The sequence below is a fragment of the Taudactylus pleione genome, unplaced genomic scaffold (genome assembly GCF_031769625.1).
Source record: "Taudactylus pleione unplaced genomic scaffold, aTauple2 ptg000032l, whole genome shotgun sequence".
Taxonomy (NCBI): domain Eukaryota; kingdom Metazoa; phylum Chordata; class Amphibia; order Anura; family Myobatrachidae; genus Taudactylus; species Taudactylus pleione.
Window position 1 is genome coordinate 7,723,306 of NW_028284434.1, and position 20,356 is coordinate 7,743,661.

The following is a 20,356-nucleotide window of genomic DNA, read 5'->3' on the forward strand; positions in this document are numbered from 1 at the left end:
GTATAGTACTGTTACCATAGTACATGCAATCTGCTCCTACACATATGGGTCTCCATTTACACTGATCTCTCCCTCAGGGGATATATCCAGTACAGATGTGATTTACCTGCATACAGGGTATAGCACTGTCACCATAATACATGCAATCTGCTCCTACACAAATGGGTCTCCATTTACACCGGTCTCTCCCTCAGGGGATAGAGTCAGTATTCCGGTGGCCACGATGCCGGTATTACCGGCGACGAAATCCCAACCGCCTATCACAATACCGACGCTGGTGTGGAGGAAGGGGTAGGTTCAGGCACCAAAAAGGGAGGCTTAAGGTTAGAGTAGGGAGAGGGGTAACATACCGAACAAGTGTCAGTATGCTAACCCTGTTGGGATACTGACAGCCGGGATCCCGACTGCCAGCATCCCATATGATGTCCAATAAGTAAGGGGAATGTAGTCTGATAGCTCCCATCTCTGTAGTGTTATATGACCGCATGTGGGTTATTGGATGATACATACAGTCTGATTGACAACACTTTCTACAGTCTGTCATAGATAATTAGGATTAGCTATAAATAGCAAATACAGTGGAGCGGAAAGAAAACACATGACAGGAACCAGGACGATGGAGAGATCTCTAAAAGATCACCATCATTACACATGTTTTATGCTCTTACATTTAGAGCCATCTCTTATGAATATTACAACCAAAACATGAAATTGCTGTTTGTTATTTTCTGTTCTTTACTGATTTGGATCCTACTATGCTGAAATGACCTGTGTTTCTACAGGAGCAGCTAGGTCTCACTTTATACGGTCACTTGCTCCATCCACTCCTATCAGGATAATATGCTATACATAACACTACAAGGTATTTAGTGATGGTAAATATCTACAGTGTATCCATAAATATATTTTGCTAACAAATCAGTGGAAAGAGACAGACAACAGAAACAGGGGGACAACAACAACAGTATTACATTGCAGCTTAAATTTTTGTACAGATGTTTTACACACAAAATCGTTATAAACTATTAGCTTCTAATGGTTATGTTAAAGTACACAATTATATTGACTTGATTAGAGCGCACCTTTTAGCTTTAAGAACGTATGCAGCATTAAGCAATGAACATGATTTATATTACTGCATTGGTACTAGCAGTTTTACCAAATGAGGAACCAGCACTTACCTCTGTCTGATCCCATGAAGAGATTCTGCAAGAGAATCAAAGGTTTTAGTACCGACACAGAGATCATTATCTCAAATAAACTCAAGCGTAAAGTGTGCTCACTAACCCACAGTGTCAGTTTTCTATGTGCAAGAAGATAACTTATGTAATTGATAATGACTATAATTGCACATATTTCAGGCCAAAATAGAATAAACACAAAGAAAATGAAAAAAATTAGAAGCAATAAATAGTCTCTAGTATATTGAAATATACAAATTATACAGAAAATGTACCATGAGCTTTCCTAACACTATGGGGTCAATTCGATTAGATATGATGTGCCGTACATCACGTTCCTAGATTGAACAATGCGGGACCCCTACATTGCCGATTTTGTCTCTCAGCCATAGAGGTGCACTGGATAACGGCGATGTAGTGGTTACTGTAATGGGCAAATACGTGCATTGCGTCAGCTGAATTAATCCCTAAAAGTAGTATCTGGGTTGTTGAAGAATCATTCATTGTTTGCTTTTATTTCTATTTTTTTATTTGAAAAACTTTATTGATGGCCACTAATAAACAGAAACGAGACACAATGTATGGGTAAACGTGGGTGGCAAAGAAGGGAGGGAACATTTTTTGGCCGTTGCCAAGAGCAGGCAACAAATAGAGACCACTTATTAACATAAAGGACATCTCTGTATAGTCAGATCATTATTATGCTATAATTTACAGAATGATGGACTTACTATGGACAGCTTTTCTGTTGTGGTGTATCTAGCCAGGATCTCCCCACGTTTGCTAGACCATGGTTCAAAGTCACTTCCTATGTATTCTTCTTTCTCACGCTTCTTTCTGTTGACATCCTGCAGAATGGAAAATAAATGGATCTGGTGTGATGCGATATCATGTACATACCTAACATTAGTCTTGGCTTAGGCAGGGCTGACCCCATTCTTAGAACCTGGATTTCTTGACTGAACTCTTTTGTCTTCATAGCTCTCATCCCCAAAGTGTAAGCCTTTGTGGTCAGGAAGTCCAGTGCTTAATATTAATAGACACAGTGGGGCTGATGCAAAGTGAGTACTACGCCAGTCTACATAGTGTATTTTGAGTCATTTTGCTCTGACCATGCTCAGTCATCAAACCTTGCAACCTGAAGATGGGAACATGATAGGTAAAGATCAACTATGGAGTGTTTTATGCAGGTTTGCCTCATGCAGGTCAGCAATTATAAGCATATACACCTGTAAGGAGGGACATCTATTGTATCTGATACAGGGCAGCTGTAAATACCTGCCGTTAATGAGGTCTTCTTGTGAACTAGACACACATGCTGCCGATGTATCTCATGATGTATACAGCTCTGAATATGTGCGGAAATAAGCTTTTTTTTTTTTTTTTTGTACCATGCAATTTATTTCATTTCTTTTTTTGAGTAATTAACACCCATTTCACTACCAACTCCATTCCTCATTACCGTACTAGCTGCCACTGGTTCGGCTGTCGCTGCAAACATAGACAAGGGATCTGTTCCATCCAGGACGCTGCTCAGCGGATCTGCCACTGAATTAGAGGAGCAGGAGGAAGAACTGGAAGAGGTGCTTTCTTTCCTCCCCACTTTCTTAGACTTTGATTCTGTAACCTGTATAAAGATAGAAAGGTAGAAGCAGGTTTCCCAACAACAACTTTATAAAAGGGGTTCATACATCATCTGTATACATTCAAGTGCTGAATTATTTTGGGCTTTAGAAGGGATCACATGGATTTCCAACACAAGATCACCTGCCGGCAAAAAGGTGGGAAGACCGCCGTAAGCACCAAATAAATAAGGAATTCTTGGTTACTTAACATTTAAATATTTAACATCTACATTATCACATTTATGGGTCTTTTTATTCTATGACAAAATGATTACCTTCGTACATAATGTCTACAAGAGATCCAAAGGTGTAAAACATTCCTCTATACATTCATCAACCTTTGTTTAATAGATTTGTCCCACCCCTCCCATGGGGTCTTTTGTAATGGATACACTTCTGTGTTATAATTTATTCCTCTTTATGTAATGGTGCATACACACGGTCAGATTTTTCTTCAGATTTGAACGATAACTAGTTTAAAAATCGTTCATATCTGAAGGAAAATCTGACATATCTGAATGATGCGCGTTCCCGCTTGTCAGATAACGATATCTGACATCTGATGTGTTTGAGGTCAGATTTGGACGATTCCATTCATTTTAAAGCAGTCAAAAATCGTTCATAGATCAAATCGTTCAATCGTTCATCTGACAAATCTGACAGTGTGTATGTACCTTAAGTATTGCATTGTTATGAGATAACCATTCATAGTGTTCATTCTAGCACCTATCACATCCCGTCCAGTTCCTTTTTCCTGCCTGGGGTGTCACACTCTGCTCTGGTGCTTCTAGTACACTGTGGTCTGAAGCTCAGCAGTTTGTTGCATAAGCTGAGTGTACTAGAAGCACCAGAGCAGAGAGCGACACCCCAGGCAGGAAAGAGGAACTGCATGAGTTGTGACCGATGTAGTGTGCTAGAATGAACACTAATTCAGCTGTGAGCACTTTGCAGTTTGGAAAATATATAGGATCATATTTAGCCTACACACGTTATGTAAATCTAAGGGAATCAAGCAAAATAACCTCAACCAAGTCAGCTCAATGAAATCTAGGGGTAATGGTAATATGCAGCATATGATTTTTCTTTTATGAACCCGTATGTATGTATGTATGTATGTATGTCTTTTACAACCCAGTATAATGTTAATTCAAATTGCAAAGCGCAACGGAATCTGCAGCACTATATAAGAAACTGTTAATAAATAAATAAATTAGCGAAAATGGTCTAAATATACCTTCTTATATCGCCATCTTGTGGCCAAGACAAAGGAATTGTAGTAGCAGTAACCAAGGCACCAACGGTTTTTTTTTAAAGGTTTTTACCACTAGTTAAAATTGAAAGGTATTTGATTTGTGCTTTCAGTAAGTTTATAAAGATCACTGTAGGCTTCCGGATTCAATGCAATGACATTACTATTGGGTAGCGCCATTGCAGGCACTACTGGTGACAGTAAGAACTATGGCTATAGTGACAGTAAGAACTATGGTTCCTTGTGTCAGACCGTACACTACGCATTTTGCAAATGTTAACGCAAATAAAACACATATAAGCTGGGTATGCGGCCTAAGAACACTGCATAGTAAAATGTCATAGGTGAGCAATAATACGTTGTTCTATAGTACGTAATCTATGCTTACACCTCACTGTGGATTCCCCATTTTACCATTGCTAACACACTATCAGAGGAAATTACTACAGATAGGACTTTCGTATGGAGAAGAATATACAACAAACCCTTATTCCGCCTGTTTTTATACTTGTGCAAAAATTGCAGCCACACAAATATTAATAATTTAGCATCTTTAATATTTATATAAACTGATACTTAAATCTGGAAATCTATGTACCAACTGTATAGTTATGATAAAACACTCTCCTTTGTCTTCCCCCAATAAAAGTCTTCTTTTTTTATGTCTTTCACGGTTGCTATATTCCTCACTGTGGCTGAGCCGCTGACGTGCCCCCATCACACTCAGCCCCAGCTATAGTCAGTCAGTGCAGGGGTACTCACTTTATGCACTGAGCTGCAGCTGGTAGTGGTCTTGTGATCATATCCTACTGGTAGACCGTGATCGACCACTTGGGTATCATACTTTTTTATATTAATGTATACAATACCGGTTGAGTCTACCATATCCAAATATTCCGAAATACGGAATATTTTTAGCATGATTGAGATAGTGAAACCTTTGCTTTCTGATGGTTCAATGTACACAAACTTTGTTTAAAGCACAAATTAAAAATATAGTATAAAATGACCTTCAGGCTGTGTGTATAAGGTGTATATAACACATAAATGCATTCTGTGTGTATATTTGGGTCCCATTCCCAAGAAATTTCATTATTTTATGCAAATATTCCAAAATACAGAATATTCTGTTATCCAAAATACCCCTGGTCCCAAGCATTGTGGATATGGGAGACTCAACCTGTAATACATTTTAAAAAAGTAACCTAAATTAATCAGAGAAAGATGCAGCCATTGCTATTTGCAGCCCTCCACTTCCCCTGAAGTGCCACAAAAAAAAAAAAGTTATGATGTTTTAATAAAGAAAAAAACCCTCAATAATCAACTTACAGTTATGGCTTTTAAGGGATGGTAATCCCCATATTCCACAGGTACACGCTCCAGTCTGCATGACTCTAGCTCATCTGCATAGTTCCTTTCCCGCGGGTGCCTGGAAATGAAGAAACAGTGGAAACAGAATTATCATATACCAAATTCAAAATTGTGAGAATTTATTATAAATAGCACAAATAAACGAATGTTCTCCAGCAACTATATCCTAAAGCAGAATAGTGGAGATATTGCCCAAAGCTACCTACCATTTATCTAGTACAGTCTATAAAAGGATATCTACAATCTGATTGGTTGATATAGGAATCACCTACATTTGTCTTCTTTAGTAGGTTTGATAAATCTCCCTCAATCCTTACTGACAAACTGTGGATTATCGCTGCCTAACAAAGCTAGAAAATGACCATACAGAACAGTTTCATAATACACTTTAGAGCTACATTAAGCTGCCTAAACTTGGTAAAGTATTATTGCTGGTTCTCATGAACAATCAGTTCCAGTAGTAGTGCCCCTTATGCAATGCCCCCAGTAGTAGTGCTCCATATGCAATGCATACTGTAGTAGTGTCCCTTATCAAATCCTCCCAGTAGCAGTGCCCCTTATGCAATGCCTCCTGTAGCAGTGCCATTAATGCAGTGCCCCCAGTAGAGGTGCCCCTTATGCAATGTCCCCAGTAGTAATGCCCCAGTACCCCAGGTAGCAATGCTCTTTATGCAATGCCCCCTGTAGTAGTGCCCCTTATGCAATGCCCCCAGTAGTAGAGCCCCTTAAGCAGTGTCCCCAGTAGTAGTGCCCCCTGTAGTAGTGCCACTTATGCAATGCACCCAAATAGTACCGCCCTTTATGCAGTGCCCCCAGTAGTAGCACCCTTTATGCAGAGCCCCCTGTAGAAGCGCCCCCTGTAGAAGCACCCCTTATGCAGTGCCCCCTGTAGAAGCACCCCTTATGCAGTGCCCCCAACAGTAGTGCCCTTTATGCAGTGCCCCCTGTAGAAGCACCCCTTACACACAAAACACACCGAACACAAAATTATACTTACCCGAATCCCCGCGTCTGCTGCTCCTCCTGGCCTGCTCAGTACAATGGGAGAGACGTCATGAAGTCTCTCTCTTCACCCAATGTGGGAGCCGGAAGGTGGAGCTCATGAGTGAGCTCCAGCCCGGCGCCAACCCAGGCTGCAGCAGCCAATAAGAGTCTGTCTGACTCTTATTGGCTGCTAAAACATAACACACCGTCGCTGATGGAATACTGTAGTAGTGCCCTTTATGACAGACTCGGCAGCAGGGAACTTTATCGGGTATATGTTAAAGTTTGTGACAATCACCTTGGTTTTTTTTTTTTAAGATAACTTTGGATTTCTTTTTAGTAGGATGTACAGTAATTAGTGTTTACTCTAGGTCCGGCGCCGGGCAGGGCACTGGACATAGAGAAAGGGTACTCTGGCATGTGCGAGCCCAAAAAGGGGGCGTGGCCATAAGAATATGGTGTGTCTTTAAGACACACCCTTTTCATCACTCTTGGGGGTGTGTGTGGCCTTTATGGACATGCTGGGCTGCCCCGAAGCTCTCCCTTCTATGTGAATAGATGTCGGGCACATGCACAAATATGTGAACTGTACTTTATATGAGGCAGGCTGGAGTGCTAGGTTCTAGATAGAAAGAAAAGAAAATTTTATTACATATGTTATTATCATCCTTTATTTTTATGGCGCCACAAGGCTTGCAGCTCCTTACTAATGACCAAAACAAGAAAACTGTGACTTACAGTACAAAAACAATGCAGTACAAAGGACATGGCTTATAAAAATTGCTGCATCTACATAACACTCAAATAAGCAGCAGGGCAGTAGCAACCAAGAGTTAAGTGCCGTTGTAGGGAGTATGCGATATAGTATAGTTAAGGAAAAGAAGAAGCACATGAGGTAAGAGGGCCCTGCTCGTGAGAGTTTACACTCTAAAGGGGAAGAGAAGACAGATAGGGGTGACACAGATTGGGTAGACAGTGAGGAATGAGCAAAAGCAGTAGGCTAGAATGAGAGCTGGATGGCTTTGATGAAGAAGTGAATTTGAAAGCCTGTTTGAATTTCATAAAGGGGTGGAGAGGGAGAGAATTCCAGAGGTAGGGAGCAGCACGGGCAAAACCTTGGAGGTACGAGTGGGGGGAAGTAATCAGTTGGTAGGAAAGGCAGCATGCATTTGTGGAGCGAAATGGGTGAGTGGGGGTGTGAAGGAAGATCAGGTCAGAGATGTACATAGGAAAGGATTAGGTGAGGGCTCTTTAAGGGAGTGCGAGAAGCTTGAACTGGGTTCTGAAGGGGAGTCTCTCTCTATATTTATAGTAACATGGGGTAAAAAAAAAAAAGAGGACTCAAGACAGGCAGGTACTCTGTAAAGCAGCATCTTTAATAGCAGCAGACACTGTACTTTAGCATGCATAGGCTTAGGCCTGGACACACAGGCATATAACATAAGTAAACAAACAAAAGTAAATGTCCCATCACTTCCAGTGCTTAGTGGTCAGTTTGCTGCAATGGTCTGCATCCACAATTTGCCATGCTTTTCCAGCATAGCCTAACATCAGTCCCTGGTACTATAAAACTTTGGCCTATCAAACTGGCCGCTTGTCGGCATCAGTGATCAGAGCATTAGGCGGATGAGAGTTTTAAACTCTTCCTGTTCTCCAATGATAATTCCAACTGGGTTTGTGCAACTGCGGAAACCCAGAGTTTCAAATCTCCCTTGCTGCTACAAACTGGACAGGCTTCACTCTAGACTCCTTTGGAGGGAGCTGATAACATGTGAAATGTGGGCAATTCAGTTGAGAGACAACCCCTCTCACCACAACTTGTATATATTAGTGTTCACCTGCACCTGTCATAACCCATGCAGTTCCTCTTTCCTTCCTGGGGTGTCGCTCTCTGCTCTGTTGCATCAGCTGAGTGTGCTAGAAGCACCAAACTACTTATATACTGACCAGAGACTGCTAGAATCAGCAGAACAGAGAGCGACACTCCAGGCAGGAAAGAGGGGGAGAGTTTAGAAAATGTGAGAGTTTAGCAGTAAATTCTCACAATGGTCAAGTTTTATCTTCACAATTGGAAAACATCTGGATGAGAGTTTAAATCATGAGAGTTTTTTGGGTCTAAAAACATGGGAGTTTGCATGTTCTCTGACCCTATTACATTCGCAGAGTTTAAAAAGCGTGAGAGAGTTTACTGCAATACTTTCATATGTTCTAATCTCTCACCCTATGACATTTAGCCCTATATATCAGTGGCACTCCAAGGCTTGTCTCAGTCCTTTATATATTTTCTATGCATGCCATATGAAGCCGACATTTCAGAGCCTCACACCCTTATCAAGGCCAGCAAAGCATATATGCATATTATATTATAATATATGAATCAGTATGAATGATTCAAATCCCAAAGCCGGCAGACAGTCAGCAATGACAATCCCGACAGGGGATTTAGGCAAGTATAACTAACCCTACCCCGCCTCCCTAAGGGGTGCCTAACCGCCCCTAAGTCCCCATCCCCGCAGCCTAAACCTAAGTCTCCCGGGGGGGTGTGCCTAACCCTAAACCCCCCCTCCCCTACCCCTAGCCTAACCCTCCCAGGGTGATGCCCGACCCTAAGTCCCCCCTGGGAGCCCCTAACCTAACACTCCCCCCCGCAGCTGTCCTCGCCAGCCTTACCTTCGTTTGTTATGCCAGGCGTTGGGCTTCCGGCGTAGGTATAATGACAGGCGTCGGCATTTCGATGCGAGTCAATAGTATATACAGTCAGATGCATAAATATTGGGACATTGACAGAATTTTCATATTTTGGCCTCTATTCACCACCACAATGGCTTTGAAATGAAAGAAACAAGATGTGCTTTAACTGCAGACTTTCAGATTTAATTTGAGGGTAATTACATCCAAATGAGGTGAACAGTGTAGGAATTACAACGGTTTCTATATGTGCCTCTCACTTTTTAAGGGGCCAAAAGTAATGGGACAAACTAAACAATCCTAAATCTAACTTTCACTCTTTAATACTTTGTTGCAAATCCTTTGCAGGCAATTTTTACAGCCTGAAGCCTGGAAGGCATAGACATCACCAGACGCTGGGTTTCATCCCTGGTGATGCTCTGCCAGGCCTCTACTGCAAATGTCTTCAGTTCCTGCTTGTTCTTGGGGCATTTTCACTTCAGTTTTGTCTTCATCAAGTAAAATGCATGCTCAATCGAATTCAGGTCAGGGGATTGACTTGGCCATTGCATAACATTCCACTTTTTAGCCTTAAAAAACTCTTTGGTTGCTTTTGCAGTATGCTTCGGGTCATTGTCCATCTGCACTGTGAAGCACCGTCCAATGAGTTCTGAAGCATTGGACTGAATATGAGCATATAATATTGCTTGAAACACTTCAGAATTCATGCTGCTGCTTTTGTCAGCAGTCACATCATCAATAAATACAAGGGAACCAGTTCCACTGGCAGCCATACATGCCCAAGCCATGACACTACCACCACCATGCTTCACTGATGAGGCATGTTTTGGATCATGAGCAGTTCCTTTCCTTCTCCATACTCTTCTCTTCCCATCACTCTGGTACAATAGAAGTTGATCTTTGTCTCATCTGTCCATAGGATGTTGTTCCAGAACTGTAATGGCTTTTTTAGATGTTGTTTGGCAAACTCTAATCTGGTCTTCCTGTTTTTGTGGCTCACCAATGGTTTACATCTTGCGGTGAACCCTCTATATTCACTCTTGTGAAGTCTTCTCTTGATTGTTGACTTTGACACATATACATCTACCTCCTGGAGAGTGTTCTTGATTTGGCCAACTGTTGTGAAGGGGTTTTTCTTCACCAGGGAAATAATTATTCTGTCATCCACCACAGTTGTTTTCCGTGGTCTTCTGAGTCTTTTGGTGTTGCTGAGCTCTCCGATGCGTTCTTTCTTTTTTTTTTTTAACTCAAATAATTTTTATTAGTAGAACAAGAAAATCCAATATACATCAGATAAGACAATAGTAAACAGTAATTTACAATCATCATAATATAAACTTTATATTTTTGAAATTTTATACATATAAAATAAAATAAAAAAAATAAAAAAATATAATACAGAAAAACATATAAACTAGACAAATTATATAATATAAAAAAAAGAAAATAAAAATATAGCAAGTATTACATAGAAAAACCAAGTAATACAAAACATTACTATAAATTATAATAGACAAAACAGAACAGTACAATACATACAACCATTAATTGTGGGAAAACATGTGTGGTCTGTCATATTAACCTTTTCCATATCGAGTTGGGGCAGTGTTAAAGCTAGCCAATTATGGATGTCGTGTGAGAAGATGATTCAATAAAGGCCGACCAGGGTCGCCATTTTAGTAGTGGGGACGAGGATGATGAAGAATATTTAAATCCAGAGGTTTCCATTTCAAAACTTCTCTGAATTTTGGATATTATTATCGAGAGAGATGGGGGGTCAGGTCTCTTCCAATATTGTGCTAGAGCTGCCCTTGTAGCTATCAAAATGTGTCCAACAACATACTTATTATGTGATTGTATTGTAGGAGGAAAATAATGTAGGAGTGCAATTTCTGGAGATTGGGGAAGAGGCTCCATAGTGACCTGAGCTATTAATTGAAATACCTCTGACCATAAGGAAAATATATTAGGACAAGACCAAAAGATATGTATCAGAGTACCGTCTAACCCGCAATTCCTCCAACATAATTTAGAGGAGTCTGGCCAGATTCTATGCAACTTGACCGGGGTGTAATATAAGCCGTGAATTAGTTTATAAAGCATTTCAGAATGGTTCAAACATTTGGACATTTTGAAAATGTTCATAAATAGAATAGACCAATCTTCTTCAGTTAGAGATATATTAAGATCCGACTCCCAATAGAATTGTATAGAAAGTTTAGACTCCTCTATCGGAGTCATAAGCGTATTATACCACATAGAAATACCACTCTTATGGCCAGTAGTAGACAATTTAGAAAGTATATAGGGAGGTGGGGTGGGAAGGAGATGATTTGGGCCAGAGTTAGAAAATACCCAATGTCTCACCTGCAAAAATTTAAAAAAGTCAGTTTTGGGAATACCATATTGATCCTGTAATTGTTGAAAGGATTTAAATTGATGGTTAGTATAAAGATCTCTAACTGTTATAATACCTTTCTCATGCCAGGGTGTTAATACTAGATCCTGGATCAGTCGAGAAAGGGCTAATATAGAAATGTGAGACGAGGGAAGAGAAAATTCTCCATGTGTGGAAATCAATTTGTCCCAAGCTATAAGGGTATCAGAGACGCTCTTTGGAATAAGGGATTTATGGGGTCTATCAGCAGTTTTAGTCCACAAGATGTCCTGTAAGGGGAGAGTTTGAGATACAGAGATTTCAATAGATACCCATGGCTTAATCGGTAGAGGGGCTAACCAGTCTTTCATCTGATCCAAAAGACAAGCGTGTTGGTAGAATTTGAGATTAGGAGCCGCTAGTCCCCCTCTAGATTTGGACCGAAATAGTCGAGTCCTAGCTATACGAGGACGTTTACCCTTCCAAATATACGTAGATAGAACTGCATAGAATTTGTTTAGCAGGGTCAATGGAACTAAATATGGAATGGCTCTAAATAAGTACAGAATTTTTGGAAGAAGCATCATTTTTGCAGAAGAGAGACGGCCCATCCAGGAGATTTCATAATTAACCCATGCTTTGGTAAGTGCTGAGAATTGTTCTAACAAAGGCTGATAATTATATTTAATAATATTTCGAGGATTTAAAGGGATATTGATCCCCAGATATTTAAGAGATGATGTCTGCCAGGCATAAGGGTATTGATTCTGGAGACTATCTAGGGAAGCCTGATCAATATTGAATGCTATTGCTTCTGATTTTAAGGTATTTAGTTTATAGTATGAAGATGCAGTATATTCTTGAAGTATATTGTGAAGAGCAGGTAAGGAAATGTCTGGTTTCGTGACGAATAGCAGGACGTCATCAGCAAAAAGACATATCCTATGCTGCTTATGGCCAATATTGAAGCCCACAAAGGAGGAGGAGGATCTAATTTTTTCTGCGAGGGGTTCCATAGCTAGTGCAAAAATTAAAGGTGAAAGGGGGCACCCCTGTCTAGTCCCGTTAAGAGATATTAAAACCGTTGGACAAAAACCCATTACTGTATACTCTAGCCGAAGGGACAGTGTAGAGATTCAAGATAGCCTTCAAAAACAAGCCAGAAAAGCCAAACTTAACCAGGACCCGGGACATGAAAAGCCAGTGTAGCCTATCAAAGGCTTTTTCTGCGTCTAAGGACAATAAAACCATAGGCACGGAACAAGCTGCTTGGGCTTCCAGAAGGGAAAAAACTCTTCTGGTATTGTCTGGCGCTTGTCTCCCTAAGATAAAGCCCACCTGATCAAAAGAAACTAAATTAGGGAGAATAGGATTCAATCTATTAGCGATTATTTTTGCATATAATTTGATATCTGAATTTAATAGAGCTATTGGCCTATAGTTTGGGCAAAGTGTCGGGTCCTTGCCAGGCTTCAAAATAGTGATGATTTGGGCTTCTAACATTTCTTTAGGAAATGATTGAGTAGAGACATCGTTGAATAAATTTACTAAAATAGGGGTCAAAATGGTTTGAAAATGCGTATAGAAACTGTTAATGAATCCGTCTGGGCCAGGTGCTTTATCTTTTTTAAGGGATTTAACCGCTCTTAATACTTCGCTATCACTCCAAGGGACACATAGAGCTTCTGCTTCTAAAGGGGAAAGACATGGAAGATTAATAGAATCTAAGAATGAATTTATCACAGATTCAGAGGGCTGAGGTATATGGGTATCTTGAGAAAGGTTATAAAGCTTTTCATAGTATAAGGCGAATTGTTGAGCAATATCTTTAGGATTTGATATTGAGGATCCATTGGGGTTAGAGAGACTTTTAATTCTATTGATAGCATTTTTCCCTCTAAGCTTGCGGGCTAGCAGTTTATTGGCTCTATTTCCAAGAGAGTAAAACTTCTGATTTAATTTAGTGATAGCACGTTGAATTTGGGAGAGGTGTAGATTATTTAACTTCTTCCTGGCTTCTAATAGGGCAGAGAGGACAATAGAATCCTTTGGATTTTGTTTATGTTGTGTTTCTAATTTTAAAAGATCAGCTTGATATGCGAGATATATTTCTTGATTTGATTTCCGAATCTTAACTGCGGCTTGTATAGCAGCCCCCCTCATTACCGCCTTGAGTGCACACCAATGATTCGTGGCTGAAGTGTCTTTGGGAGAATTTAGTTCTACATATGCAGTCAATGTGTCAGTCATGACACGCGAGCCAACATCATCTAATAAAATATATTCTTGTAAACGCCAAGGTCTACAGGTGGGAGACGGGGGAAAGGGGGTCCAAGACCATAGTAAGGGAGCATGGTCGGACCAAGTAATTGGTAAAATATCAATCCGGGGAATGGACTGGAGAGACCATTTATCAGTCAAGAGAAGATCTATTCTAGAGTATGATTTGTGAACTGCTGAATAGAAGGTATAATCACGTGTTCTTGAGTGTTTGATTCTCCAAACATCATAGAGGTCATGTTCAGCCAACAAGTGCGAGAAGGAACGAGCTAGGGAGGAAGCCACATTCAATGATTGTTTATCGAGAGAAGATTTGTCCAATTTAGGATCTGGCGCAAGATTAAAGTCGCCCATAATGAATAAAGCACCCTTTCTAGTCTCCTGTAATTTAAGTAAAAACTTTTTAAGAAAACTAGGTTGTCTTGTATTAGGGACATATATTGACACTAGAGTGATGTATTTAGTACCTATCTACCCCACCAAGATAATATATCTACCACTGCAATCCACCCATTTACTTTCTATTTTAAATGGGCATGATCTGCTCAAAAGTATGGCTACTCCATTCCTCTTAAATGGGCCACAGGAGGTATAGCAAGTCGGATAGGCTTTATTAATAAACTGAGGAGTAGAATGTAATGGGAAATGCGATTCTTGGATTGCTACTATGTCAGCTCTTTGATCTAAGAAGTATTTTAATGCAAGACGTCGCTTGTGAGGTGAATTAAGGCCCTTAACATTTATGCTTAAAAAATTGACCATGGGGAGGAATCAGATAAATGTGGTGTGGATTTTTTACAAATAGACCTGCACAAAAATGACAAATACAGAGATTGTATGCATAAAAAATTAATAAATAAAATAACAAACATATAAAACAAAAAAACAAAACAAACCGAAATAGCATCCATAAAGGAGCTAGAGTTTCTGTCATTGAAACAGAACATGACAGAAAAATTGAAAGTATGGGGGGGGAGGCTCAAAGAGAAGACCACCTAATACCCCTCGTTTCAAATAATTCCTTCAATTGTAATATTAACAACATAGTTAGCATTCAAACACAGCCATATTTGATACAACCTATCAAATATCATTTATGTATATAAAGAAAGGAGAAAAAAGAAATGCAATGTAACCACTACAAAAGACTGAAAGACTGTAGAAAGCAGTTCCCAAATTATATGGAAGACTCATATACTACCAGTTATCCATTAAGCTATCTATCGGTCCACCAATAACATTGAGTATATTCTTCATCAACCCAATCCACTAAATAACCACGCAAATATAATATATGCCCTTAGCTGTGAAAGGACTGAATGAAAAATCTTAGATAAAGTACATCATAAAGCCGTAGACCTATTACACATAGAAAGTACAGGTAAAAAAAAATAAAAACAGAAAGAGTATATTGAATAACAAAATACTAAATATAGCTTGGAATGGTAGAACTACAGCCAGTAACTGTAAAGATACTTCACCCCAAGGGATCACCTCAGCACTGTGGACCATTCTTGGGGTATAGGTTTAGGAGGCATATTGGTAGGGTTAGTAAGAGCAACACCCCATTTTTGAAGAATAGCCGGCCCATCTTCTGGAGACTGTATGACTGTATACGAGCCATTTCTTGTTACAATCAGTTTCGTCGGGAATCCCCATCTGTACTGAATATTTTCTTTACGCAAGGCCAGTGTAATTGGGAGGAAAAGACGTCGTTTTGCCAGAGTCGCTGGGGAAATGTCAGGGAAAAGTTGGAGATTGTCCAGACATTCAACTGTGGAGGAGGAAGGGAGAGTAGCCTTAAGTATACGCTGCTTAATATGGAAGAAATGAACTCTAAGGAGGGTGTCTTTAGGTGCTTGGGCTGGAGCTTGTTTGGATTTTGGAAGTCTATGGATTCTGTCAATCAGAAGATCAGAGGGTAAGGCATCAGGAAGAAGTTTCTGGAATAATTCCGTGGCATAATCATATAACTCAGCATTTGTGACGGAGTCCGGAATACCTCTTATTTTAATGTTGTTGCGTCTGGAGCGGTCTTCCAGATCTGTTACCTTGTCTCGCACAGAGGTTAATTCCTCCTGCAGAGAGTCGTGTGCTGAGATTAGGTCGTTATGTGATGCAACCAATTCTTCCATTTTAGATTCCAAATGGTCGGTACGATCTCCGATTTCACTAATATCAGCTCTCAGAGATTGAATGGTAGATTTTAATTCCGAGGTTATATCCACCTTAAATGACGTTAACATAGTATGAATGGAACGCAGGGTAACTGGACCATCTAAACTGTCCTCATTTTCCTGAGAAGGTACAGGAGGACCACTTGCTTGTCTAGGTGGGGATTTTGGAGACGTAGCAGACTCAGGTGGTGATTGTTGAAGACGACTTTTAGTAGAGGTAGAAGAGGATCCAAAAAAGTGAACAGGTGGGGCTGATTTGGCCGCTTTTATTCTTTTTGGAGCCATACCGATGTGATCCAATGAAGCGGCACCTCCAACTAGTGTCGAGCAGATACAGGTACTGGTGATGTTTAAATTTATGATCGGTGGTTACACTGAGAAGGAAAGATTAAATCTGCATGTTGATAAGTTTCAGAGAGGCATCAGGGTCAACGCGGAAAGCTGTTTCAGAGAGACATAGTGAGTCACAACTAGTAACGACACTTCAGTAATCCGCCCGGGCTCCTGGAGAACAAGTAGGCATAGAGAGCAATAACCATAGAGGTGACTGATTTTGGTATTATATGTTTGCACAGAAGATCCAAAATGGCGTCTGCTATAACTCGATTACTCTCTGAAGAGGGTACTGCAATATTAAGGAGACCAGAGTCAAAACTGCAACCCAGAGCCAGCCGACAGGTCACTCGTCACGGCCACCTATAGCTGCAGTATCTCAATGTGTACTCAGGGAGCAGATTTAAGGGAGCCAGGGATCAGGAGCCACAGTTCAACACAGGAATTAATTTGATATTATCATGTACCTGTGTATAGAGGTGGTTGGTCAAAGGGGCCCTGGTAAGGTGTCCTCTTTACTCCTGGTGTCAGGGTCTCCCAAGCGGCAGATGTTGAGGTAATGCAGGGGGAGTTATAAAGGAGCCAAAATGGCGCCCCCCCCCGCGATTCGCGGCTCCGTTTACCGGACCTTCCTGGGTTCCCCCGACTCCACAGGCCACCTAGACCGCCACTCCAGTCAGGCAGAGTGGGGTCCAAGGTGACAGGACGGCCGCGGGAAAGTCCGTCCGCGATCGGCGGCAAGTGCGGCACCGGCGGGCCCGGCTTGAAAATCGAGGCCGGGGACTCTGGAGGCGGAGTTAGGCCGCAAAGGCCCCGGAGGAGATAATCCTTCGCGACCTCCAGCCGGGGGATCAGCGGAGCCCAGAGGGGGTAAGTATGCAGGAGAGGTCTCCCCAGATAGCGAGGGGCAGGCGTAGCAGGGCAATCTATGAGGGTTTGTAGGGAGCTGAGGTGCAACACGTCTGCCCTGGTATCCAGTCAGGCCACGCCCCCGCGTTCTTTCTTTTTAAGAATGTTCCAAACAGTTGATTTGGCCACACCTAATGTTTTTGCTATCTCTCTGATGGGTTTGTATTGATTTTTCAGTCTAATGATGGCTTGCTTCACTGATAGTGACAGCTCGTTGGATCTCATATTGAGAGTCAACAGCAACTGATTCCAAATGCAAATGTCACACCTAGAATCAACTCCAGACCTTTTACCTGCTTAATTGATAATGATATAACGAGGGAATAGCACACACCTGTCCATGAAATAGCTTTTGAGTTGATAGTCCCATTACTTTTGGCCCCTTAAAAAGTGGGAGGCACATATAGAAACTGCTGTAATTCCTACACCGTTCACCTGATTTAGATGTAATTACCCTCAAATTGAATCTCAAAGTCTGCAGTTAAAGCACATATTGTTTGTTTCATTTCAAAGCCATTGTGGTGGTGAATAGAGGCCAAAATATGAAAATTCTGTCAATGTCCCAATATTTATGCACCTGACTGTAGGTTCTAAAACGTTGATACAAATGGGTTGTACTATCGTCTTATTGAAAAGTCGTCTGAGTGATATATTTACAGTGTGTGTAAATTTTATATATCTCCCGTAATAATCATTTATTGCTGTCAGCAGCCGACAGTCTTGGGATTTTTGCAGGAACTGTTTCATCTTCGTGTCTCTCCTTATTCCAACCATACTATATCTTTGGAAACCCCAAAATTTCAGTCTCCAGTGGGATAACACTATGGGGCTCATACTAAGATGGATGTATGCCCATTTGCTTAGCATAAAACATGCAGAATAAAGTGCACAACTATGTCTGTATACAGTTGGGACACTTACGCCTTGTGGAGAGGTGGAATGGGAAAGGAAGGCGCATGCAATGCAGCCAGAGTAATGGCGGGTACAAACTCCGGCGGATTGGAGCGACATATTGGGCACATCGTCTAATGTGTACCTGCTGTGCCGCCAACGATGGGCGCACCCGCGTGACAACTTCTAATCGGCTCGACATGAAGGGCCGACGGGGGATATGGTTAGCGAGGGCCATGCTGCCGACTGCAGCATGGACCCCCGCCATCGCTGTCCACATTGGTAAGTGTGTATGCACTTGCCGATGCAGGCTCCCCAGACGTTGCTGCCGAGATCAGACTGTGAACCCCAGCCTAAGAGTATGTTCACGTAATTGTGAACTGAGACAGAACCACACATTAATGCAGATATGCCCATCAGCAGCCATACCCCTTGTAGTGCCAGAGGGCTGCTGAAAAACACACGGAGACCACTTCTAATAGCGAGTGCGTTTATTTTGCTATGACAATATCAATCTTTTCTTGTTTGCGCTATGCCTGACAATAACCTGGCATAGTTACAGATATGCATCCTGCGAATTCAATTGACAGTCACTGTGTCAACACCACAGTGCGGAATGCTATGTCGTCGACATGGTTAAAATAACGGCATCTGAAATGTTACATTGACAAGTCGATGTAGTGAAAATGTCAATTATCAATGTGACCATGTCAACATTCTAGCAGTGTCATGTTACAAGTTGACACTGTACAGGTGTACACGATGAACATATACTCTGTTGACATACAGTACATGTCGCCATTATGTAGTCAAAATACTGTATATCAACATGTCAACTGCTGGCAACACGTATGTATCCTGTCTGACTCCGTATACGGCTATAAATGCACTATTTGCATGTGCAGCTTTCCAGAGCTTATTTATCTCATGCAATATGCTTTAAACAGCATAAGTCCCTATACATCAGTACCATCTCTCTGTCATGTCTGCTGGAAACTCCTAGACTGCCCAGCAAAGTCCCCTAGCCCTGCAAATATTCCCCCATTCTCCTACCACTGCACTGGAGTGGGGCACAGCCCACCGATGTGACTTTTCATATCATAACAAGAATTTCACTGAAACCTAAATACAAACCCTGTAACAACGTCATTTGTACAGAGGAGAGTGAGCCAGAACCACGGATATCAAAGTTACACATGGAGCCTGCTGAAAACAACATAAATACAGAGAAAAGCAGAAACTCACCACTGTGCAGAAGCCATCTTCAGCCGTCATGTGACTGCTCCCCCCACCCCCCCACATTCATCATGATGTGGATGGCGGAAGTATATAACGGGATAGCTGCCAACCACTATACGCATGCGCAGATCGTGGCTCAGCTATGCGCGTGTTCACAGATTGATAGCAGGAGCATCGTGTGCGCTAAACACACTATAACGGAGTTGTGTGATGTTAGCAGCTGTATATGTGCACAGTGCAATTGAGTCCAACCCATAGGCGTAAGCTCGGGGGGTGGCTTGTTGTGTGCACTGGCTGAACCTATTGCTGCCAGACAGCACCCACACGCCAGGCTGCTGCCTATCTATGAGCAGTGGCACAGCTGCGAGGGGCGAGCAGGTCCGCAACCGGGCACTCTGCCCAGAAGGCAGCATTAATGCAATGCATGTGCCGTGACCATAGGGCGCCCCCACAGGCAGACTCAATACTCGCAGCTGTGGCGTTGGTCCTAGATAGGCAGCAGCCTGTGGTTCCTCCTCACATTCCTGCTGTCAGTGCAGGTTGCAGCGCAGCGCTGCTCCGACCCTCGGCGGGCGGTATATAAGCTGCGATCTGTGACGTCATGTCAGGGGCTGCATAGAGACGAGAGGAGCCGCTGCGCAGTGCGCACACCGCCATGATGATCCCGGCGACGACACCGCCACATGGAGGACCGAGGACGCCGGCTTGGGAGCTGCCCGGTGACAGAGCAGCGGCTGATGTAAACACTTTAATCTTGTTATCTTGTTATTCTTTATAGGTTAAAAACTAATAGGCTACCAATATAATTAAGAATAATAAAGTGTTTATTTTTTTTTATAGGACCTTTATTTTTTATAGTACATTTTTTTTAAAAATTTTTTAATAGAATCTTTTCTATTGCATCTCTCTCTCTTTATACGGTGCCTTAACAGGACATAAATGCGTCTTGGGCCGGCTATGCCCCCTGAGTGCGCAACATCATGATGTTGCACCAAAGGACAAGCAGCAATACCGGCATGTGCAGCACTAACAGGGCGTCCTGAGGACTCCAG

At 41.7% G+C, this 20,356-nt stretch overlaps 1 protein-coding gene across 1 annotated transcript in view; it reads right to left on the bottom strand.

The window, feature by feature from the left end:
* VPS35L (VPS35 endosomal protein sorting factor like) overlaps window positions 1-19,646 on the bottom strand; it is a 102,748-nt gene extending 83,102 nt beyond the window's left edge. The window contains exons 1-5 of the mRNA XM_088451936.1: window positions 19,311-19,646; window positions 5,385-5,484; window positions 2,644-2,808; window positions 1,913-2,029; window positions 1,182-1,206 (exon numbers count right to left, since the gene is read on the bottom strand). Of these exons, the coding sequence (XP_088308062.1) occupies window positions 1,182-1,206; window positions 1,913-2,029; window positions 2,644-2,808; window positions 5,385-5,484; window positions 19,311-19,327 (424 nt within the window). The 5' untranslated portion in view covers window positions 19,328-19,646. The remainder of the gene's footprint in view (window positions 1-1,181; window positions 1,207-1,912; window positions 2,030-2,643; window positions 2,809-5,384; window positions 5,485-19,310) is intronic.
* Window positions 19,647-20,356: the final 710 nt, after the last annotated feature.